We start from the raw sequence: 9,030 nt of genomic DNA on the forward strand, positions 1-9,030 counted from the left end.
TTGTTCAATGAAGACGAAGAGCAAGATAAATAATATTTACACAATGCAAGCAAGATTCCCGATTAAGCAAACAAATAGAGTCATTTATAGAAAATTTGCAATGTGATTTTTGATGATTAACGAGCGCTGTACAGCGGAATGGCTGTTCGTGAAACCATGCTTTTAGCCTTTGGGAGCAATGAATCAAAGGTTTGGCCTTGTATGACAAATGATTGCTTTGATGCCCATTCTAGCACAGAAGGCACCTCTGCCTGCACAAGCTCTTCACTAGTTGGGACGTGAACAGCAATGTAGCATAGCACAATCAATGCTGGTAATTGAACTACGCGTTCACCACGAAACGCAAGTCTGACCAAAATCTTTGCCCCTCCAGCTTCAATGATTGCCTTGGAATAATCTAGGTGGAGATAGTTCTCTGTGCACGAGAACTTGGAAAGGGCAACTGCAGCCTCTCTGCAAACTACAGATACCCTATTATCTAGAAGTCGAACCAGCGGGGAAATTATTCTTGTCTCCCCAACTCGAAATGTCCTTGCTAAATTCCCGATTGCTCTGATGCATGGGATCGAAATAATAGAATTATCTCCTGCTTCGATAGTTTTCACAAGTTGATCAACCACAATTTTGCGAGCAGGCGAACTCGACCTGAATGTGGATCTCCTCAAATCACTATCTTGCTCAGCTAATGCTGTTATCTCCATCAAAGCCAAGGCTGAAAGATATGGAATATCTTTCGATCCTTTATCCAAGAGAAACACAAAGCACGCAAGAGCTCTCGACTCCGTGATGTGACGGCATATCTTAATATTGCCCCTGACAAGGTCACAAAGTGCTTTAGCTGCCATTGCCTTCATGTAGTTCTTGGTTTCAGTGTCTACAGGAGATAATGAAACATGACGAGGCTGATTGTTTTCCAACTCCTCAATTGCCTTACTAGAGTTCAAACGATTTCTTGCCATTACAATTGCAAGCACCGATGTGGCTTTGTTGACAACAAATTCATTTTGAATACGTTCTTGAACTATCTCCAACGAAAGGTGCTTAATGAGCGAACTGACTATATTATGCTCCAAAAAAGTGTCTTGACATTGAGGATAACTGGCAGCAAGTTCAGACACAGCCCAAGCGACAGCAGCCTGAACTTTCATAGGACCTTCTTTGAGTATTATTGCAAATACATTGCAAACGCCTACACGGATCAAGTATTCAACACTTTCCTGATCACGACCCAAGTATCCAATAGCTTTTGCAGCATTTTCCAGACATTTCATTTCACCTTCTTTCAGCAATTTCAGTAGAGGCTCAACTCCACCTTCTTCAACTATCAATTTCCTGCAGCGAACATTATCTTTAACGAGTGTAAGAATTGATTCAGCAGCACCAGATCTATCATCTAAAGACCCAGTATAAAGAATCGCAATCTGTTTCCAAATAAAACAAAGAGTTGTATCATTATTAGCAAACGGAGGCCAATACGTGCACTTACCAACTGAATTAAAGCAAACATCAAGGAGCCAATCGACATCTTGAATAGAATTTTCCAACTGACTTAAAGATTTGTCAAAATCAACTGGTGCGATGATGGATAGATCATATAGATACTTCTTGAAACCTTTAGCACTGCATCTGAGAACAAGAGACAGAGTGTCCTCCAGTATATCTTGAGTAGATTCAATCACTCTGTATATCGGTCGATCATAGAATTTTGAATCTGCCAGGGTCAACATCTTCTGAAACATTGCTGTAAGCTTTTGAGTCTTGAACATGATCTTGCGGCACTCTTCCTTATATGAGGTTGCTTCGTATGCAGATCTAATCACTTGACCTGCTATTTTTATTGGTTTTGATAATAATTGATTCATGTTGGCTATAGATTAGAGATGAGGAACAATGATTACTTACAGCCCAAGAAATTAAACTGCACTTTGTAATTGATGGAGAAGAAGTAAATTATGAAATTGTTCCAAATGTTTTATGTTGGATCTTCTCCTTTTGCAAAATTTATCATCTTGGTCAACAACTATTATTTTCCAAGAAAATCCACTATTTTTTTCTGTTTCTTGTAGCACTGCGATTGCTTTTAAAAATTTAAGCATGGCGCGTTTTTATTAATAGAAAAATCTATAGAAAACCACTCCAATTTTAATGGTTTAATCACCAAAAAAATCTCACCTTTTAGCCCTGTTTTAAATGCACTCTGACGTTGCAATTTTATCAAGTGCACCCTAATTTGCACCTTTTATTTTCAATTCCACCCTCAAGTACTAAATTAATCTCTTCTCTATTTAGAAAAAGTTAAAATAAGTCATCCATTTTTAACTTTATAAGGGTTTTTATGAATTTTTCCAAGTGAAAAAGAGTCCAATTTGATTTTAAAAGTAAAATTAAAACACGAAGGTGCAAATTATGGTGCAGCTGACAAAATTGCAACGTCAGGGTGCAACTGAAAAAGGGCTAAAAGGTGGGATTTTTTTGTGATTAAGCCAATTTTAATTATCTATACTATATATAAAAGCACGGAGGAGGGAGGGGAGGACATGCACATTTACATCAATGTCCTTTTTACTTATAAAATTTAATTATTAATTAAAAACTATTAAGATAATCATTAATTTTTCGCTATTTGGCATATTGCTCTTTCAAGTATATCTTAAAACATTAAATTGACCTCTTTTCTATCCAAAAAAAAATTGAAAAAAATTTCCATATTAACATATATTCTAAATAGCATCCAATGTTATAAATAACACAAAAAATTAGCATTCCATAAAAATTCAAACAATAATAATTATAAATTTTTAATTTAATATAATTTAAAGCGACTAATTTTTTATGAGCTTTTTTGACGTTATAACTATCTCTGACTACAATTTAGCCCTCCTCCGACCTCGGAATCGCCCACCTTCGATCCGCAACTGGTTCGTCTTCCATGAGGAAGACAAACAGCATCGGCTCGTCTCCTCCATGAAAAAGACGAACCAGATCGTAGGTGGGCGTTTGTGAGGTCGGATGTCACGACCCAAATTATTAAGCCGAGACCGGCGCTAGGGAATAGGAGTGGTTGCTCCGAAACCCGCAGCAAGCCTAAAACCGTTATAAATTTTCGCGATTAAAACATATTACTATATATAATACATTATCAGAAATCTTCTTTAAATAATATAATTCAATTATTAAAACATCGTATTTCTTTTCTGAAAACATTCGCGAACAAATTCTTAGAAATCAGGGTCTTACCGAGCGATATCTCATATCCAGCTCCGCCCTGTTTTTGATCACAAACATAACCAATTCCTCTTAAGGCAATTGGTACACAATTCAAACGGATAAAACGCCATTTTTATAAACAACTTATTTATAAAACTATATCAGAGTTTATTTTTCAAATACCGTTTGAAATTGAATCATACACCTTATACTGACACCTACTGACTACTGCAGCTCTATAAAAACTCAAACTTTGTGTAAGCTAAAAGGTTGCCGACACAAAGGAGATGGTCTGTCTGATCCGACTCCGGTCACCTGAAAGGAAACACTGTGAGGGGGTCAGTATTTTGGGAAATACTGAGTGAGCTTGCGAGTTACTAACAGTATCAATGTAAAAGTATAACATCGCATATTAAGAAAACAATAATATAAAACGTATAAACAGGTATTTGATCCGTACGAAACTAATATCCTAGCATGCGACACATCTCTAGAATAATCATATATCGTTCAACCCAATCATAAATCTCAAGTTGTGAGTCCAACTCACTGGTGGGCCCAGCCCACTAGATACGGGGACTTCCAGGCTACACCGTAGCCGAGTTCACTCTCGTATCGAATTCATATCATATCATACATATCCAATCATTTCTCAAGTGCAAACACACTAGACTGACTCAATACTGGTGATCACACAGCCTATTGACACCCAATAGGTAGTTAGTTTCTTCGGATCGCATACTAGTTCTCGTATATAGAAATTAAGAAAGCATATAACCTTTCAGTCATTTATATAACATGTGATGCGTATAAATAGTATATGTATATCTATGCAAAATAACTTTATATATATAATACACGAAAGTAAATTTGCCACTCACAGTGACCGCTATCCAAAACTGCATTATTATAATCCCGCAAGCGTAAGCTCCATGCGTTGTCCAATCACGTGCCCACTCCAGCTAAATGGCTTGGTAGCTTGTCGGTACGTCAGCTACTTAATTGAGTTACCTATACGTTTAATCCATAAACGTGGGCTTAGTATTCAAACTCCTAAGTTATAAACTTAGGTTAACACAATCGTATTTCAAATATGACTCTTAACCTTGATAATCTCTTAATCACACTTTTCTTTTAAACGTCCTAGTTTATATTTTGATATTCAATCGAATCACGATTGATTACGCGATTTGAAATTGTCTGAAATCGAGTTTCCGCGTCGCGTCAGGGCTCAGAAGCCAAAACTAACAATATCCGCTAACGAAGGACTGCACGTTCGTGCAGCAGTGTACTGCACGTTCGTGCAGTGAACGTGCAGTACGCTGCACGTTCGTGTGCTGCACGTTCGTGCAGTCTGCTACACGGACGTGTGCTGCACGTTCGTGCAGTCTGCTACACGGACGTGTGCTGCACGTTCGTGCAGTCTGCTACACGGACGTGTGCTGCACGTTCGTGCAGTCTGCTACACGGACGTGTGCTGCACGTTCGTGCAGTCTGCTACACGGACGTGTGCTGCACGTTCGTGCAGTATGCTACACGGACGTGTCCTGCACGTTCGTGCAGCAAACGACTGCCGATGTGCAGCCCCGGGGTTCATTTCCCGGGCCAATTCCGACGTGCTTAAACGTCCAAAGTCGATTCTAGCACGATTTCCATTAATAACCATCTCAAATATCATCAAAAACGCCAATAGAAACGCGATTATGATTCGTTTAATTCGTTAAAACGAAATAACCCTTATTTATCAATTCTCATAATAAAAACGTCAAGCTTACCTCGATTTGCAGCTTGGCGATGATAGAGAATCGAATTCTGAACGAATCGATATAAAGAACTCGCGATTTGGACGAGAAACGGCGAAACGGCGACGGATCGTAATCGATCGTCGAAAGCTTCTATAACTTTCTCGCTTCCTCTGATCATCACTTCCTTTCCTTACTCTTAAGGAAAGTTATCATATATATATCTTGGCTACTTGTCCATTTTGATCCTTCATTTCTTTAACTTAAACCATTTCTCTTTTAAACTTTCTAATTTAACCAAACGGTTAAATTATCCTTTTAACTCGAGTCGATAGATATTATTTATATTCATATAAATAATATTAACTCAATATTATTATTTTCCGTCAAAATCTTTTAATTACTGAGACTTAATTGGCTAATTTACACTTTAGCCCTTAAACTTCTCAAAAGTGACAATTTAGCCCAAAACGCATCCGCGTCCAAATTTTAAAAGGGTCTCCGATTGACCCAAAACTTTTACCACATATACTATAAAACATTTCGCGGACCTTGGCGAAATAATATCCCTTCGGGTTTTATATGGTTAAATTACCATTTTAGTCCATGTACTTTATTTTGCGACTTTCTTAATATTTTTCTTTTCCAATTCTAATTCCAACTTTTAGAACTGAAATATAATATTAAATCTTTCGCAATAATCCTTTCGAGTCCGTCCTGCTAAAATTTAATATTTATCCTAATCTCTCGGAAATCTTTCTGATATCGCCACTCTAGCGACTTAACACTGGACACGTGATCCAATTAAATACTTAAATATTTTGGGGTATTACATCGGAGGTCGACGGAGAAGTTTTAATGTCTGATAAGTTTGACAGTTTTATATTTTTAATAAAATTTAAAAAATTAATTGTGTATCTATTAAATTTATTTAGATTTAGTTAAAATAATAATAAATTCATGTTAGTTTTTATTTGATTGTGGTTTTCAATTAGTTTTGAAGATGAAGGACTTATTTGTAATTTTTCAAATGAAAAAGAATATAATTTTACCCCCAAATTTAATTATTTGAATGATTTCATCTTCAAATTAAAAAAATATAGTCCGAAATTAAAATTTGGGATACAATTGAAATTGAAAGTGCAATATGCCAAATAGTGTAAAGTTGGTAATTTTTAACATCGGTGTAGAAAAAAGGGCTAAAAGGTGGATTTTTTTATGGCGTCGTGTCTCATAAAAATGACTAACAAAGGGAAATTCTTATCTACGCTAATCGAGGGAAAATTATGTTGGTGATATCCGAACTTTTTTTTTAATTTTAAAATCCTAACTTTTATTTTATTTATATTAGAGTTTCAACTTTCTAAAATTGTATCAAACTCATACTTTAAGCCGTTTTGTGGTTGTTGATGTGCTAAAAGTAAAAACAATTCTCCTTTTATTTAGCTAGTTTCGCATTACGTGCTACGCACGTGACTCGTGGTATGACTTGTCGATTTATTATAATTATATCTATTTATTTTATTTATAAACAATATTAAATTAATTAAAAGTTTTTGTTAAAATTAAATATAATATTTGAATATATTAATTTTAATATTAATCGATGTCAATAATATTTATTTATAATCTATTCTATTAATTAAATTTATTATAAATTTACCAACATATAATAAATATTAAATTAGTTTGAATTTTTGTTGAATTAGCTAGAAAATATTTTATGAATTGGATTAAATTTCTATATTTATTAGAGCAATTATAACTATATCATTATGTTTTATTTATAATAAATATTTTTAATTGGATTATGAAATATTTTATAAATTAAATTAAATAAATTATAATTATATTATTATATTTTGTTTATAATTAATGTTAAATTGGTTATAAATTAGTCAGAGTTATATTGAAGGCAGAAGGTACAAAAAAGCCCTCGAGTTTTTCTCAAAAGTACAGATCAGCCCTTTTACTTTATCTGGGCACAATTAAGCCCCCGTGTTTTTAAAATTGAACAATTAAATCCTTATTATTTTAGAATCAAACAACTAAACCCTTTTAGTTTACTTTTTGGGACACTTACCCCCTCAAATTTTTGGTAAATATTTTAAATATTAAAATTATTTTTGAACTTTTTTACTATATGATTATGAGAGACATGTCAGCCATTAACGAGTGTTTTTAATGATGTTGGATGAAAGAGGTTATTTGTTCTCTTTGAAAACAAAAAGGGCTGATTTGTACTTTTGTGAAAACTACGAGGACTTTTTTGTACCTTTTGCCTATATTGAATGAAAAAAAAATTTGTGAGCTGAATTGGGATTTATTTTGTTGAAGGGTTAATTACATATAAAATCACCACCTTTACACGAAATTGCAAAAATAACATGACCTTTAAAACGTGGCAATTTAGGGCACCACCTTTCATTTCTTTTCAAAAATAACACGGGCACATTTTTAGTGGCGTTTTTGCTGACGTGGCGTGACACGTGGCACTCTCATCGGGTGTCCAAGTCAGCAAAATTTTATCAAAAAACGTGCCCATGTTGTTTTTGAAAAGAAATGAAAGGTGATGCCCTGAATTGACACGTTTTAAAGGTCGTGTTATTTTTGAAAATTCGTGTAAAGGTGGTGATTTTATATGTAATTAACCCTTTGTTGAATAATGCTCCAATTCTTTCCTCTTAGAAGAAAGAGTTATATTGAATGAAGAAATTTTTTGCGAGCTGAATTGGGATTTATTTTGTTAAATTGGTTAAAAAAGAAGAAGAAAAAAAGACTCCCTACAGCTTCATTCCGTCCATTATGTTATACAAAAACGGCTAATAATCACCCATGGCCCCTCAACTTTAGGGGTACGGGCGCTAAACCCCCTGAAGTTTAAAAACGGGCGCTAAACCCCCTAAACTTTGTGTCGGCGCTCACTAAACCCCTTTTGGACGAAATATGACCAAAATACCCCCGGCGCCGTTTTTTCAGTCAACTGACATTTTAAAAAAAAAATTCTGACACTGTCATATCATCTGACACGTCAGAATTATACCTTAAAAATTTCAAACACCTAAAATACCCTCAATTTAATTTAGAAAAAGACAAAATAAATAAATCAACCCAATCTAAATTAAAAGATGAACCCAACACCCGATCGGACCATTCCCACCCGACCGGACCACACCCACCCGACCACCCGACCACCCCCGGAAAATTTTCCGGTCATCTTCTCTATTGAAGATGACCGGAAAATTTTTCCGGCCATCTTCCGAATCTGTTCCTCAAGAACAGATCCGTCGCGGATCTGTTCTTGAGGAACAGATCGCCGGATCTGTTCTTGAGGAACAGATCGGCGGATCTGTTCCTCAAGAACAGATCCGGCGCGGATCTGTTCTTGAGGAACAGACCCGCCGATCTGTTCCTCAAGAACAGACCCGCGTCGGGTCTGTTCTTGAGGAACAGATCCGCCGATCTGTTCCTCAAGAACAGATCCGGCGCCGGATCTGTTCTTGAGGAACAGATCCGCCGATCTGTTCCTCTTGAGGAACAGATCTGCAGATCCGTTTATTTTGGTGACCGGAAAATTTTCCGGTCATCATTCACTCGGAGAAGATGACCGGAAAATTTTCCGGTGGTGGTCGGGCGGCGGCGATGGTTAAATCAGTGATGGGTTGGTTTTGAATGGGTGGTTGGGTTTTGAATGAGTGGTTGGGTTTTTTTTTATTTTATCAGATATTATATTTAGGGGTGTTTTGGGCATTTTTATTTTTTTTTGTCTTTTGATGACGTGTCAACTGACACTTGGTGCTGTCAATTTTTTTTTTTCTGTTTTAAAAGACAGCCGCCAAACAAAAGACGGCGCCGGGGGTATTTTCGTCCAAAAGGGGTTTAGTGAGCGCCGACACAAAGTTTAGGGGGTTTAGCGCCCGTTTTTAAACTTCAGGGGGTTTAGCGCCCGTACCCCTAAAGTTGAGGTGCCATGGGTGATTATTAGCCTACAAAAACCAATACTAATTAACGTTGGTAGGTATCAGTTGATTTTTGCTAGCCATAAATTGATATGCAAGCTTATAGAATTATTCTAAAATAC

At 36.0% G+C, this 9,030-nt stretch overlaps 1 protein-coding gene across 1 annotated transcript; it reads right to left on the reverse strand.

The window, feature by feature from the left end:
- On the reverse strand, positions 1 to 2,052 carry LOC126679028 (uncharacterized). The gene has a single exon (XM_056105408.1). It carries the CDS (start codon positions 1,860 to 1,862, stop codon positions 117 to 119), a length of 1,746 nt encoding a protein of 581 aa, XP_055961383.1. The 5' UTR covers positions 1,863 to 2,052; the 3' UTR covers positions 1 to 116.
- Between the last annotated feature and the right edge of the window lie 6,978 nt (positions 2,053 to 9,030).

Source organism: Mercurialis annua, linkage group LG4, assembly GCF_937616625.2.
Source record: "Mercurialis annua linkage group LG4, ddMerAnnu1.2, whole genome shotgun sequence".
In the NCBI taxonomy this organism is placed as follows: Eukaryota; Viridiplantae; Streptophyta; class Magnoliopsida; order Malpighiales; family Euphorbiaceae; genus Mercurialis; species Mercurialis annua.

Bases quoted from the DNA above. Each gene is read 5' to 3' on its own strand.
- LOC126679028 (XM_056105408.1), bottom strand. From the start codon at position 1,862: ATGAATCAATTATTATCAAAACCAATAAAAATAGCAGGTCAAGTGATT.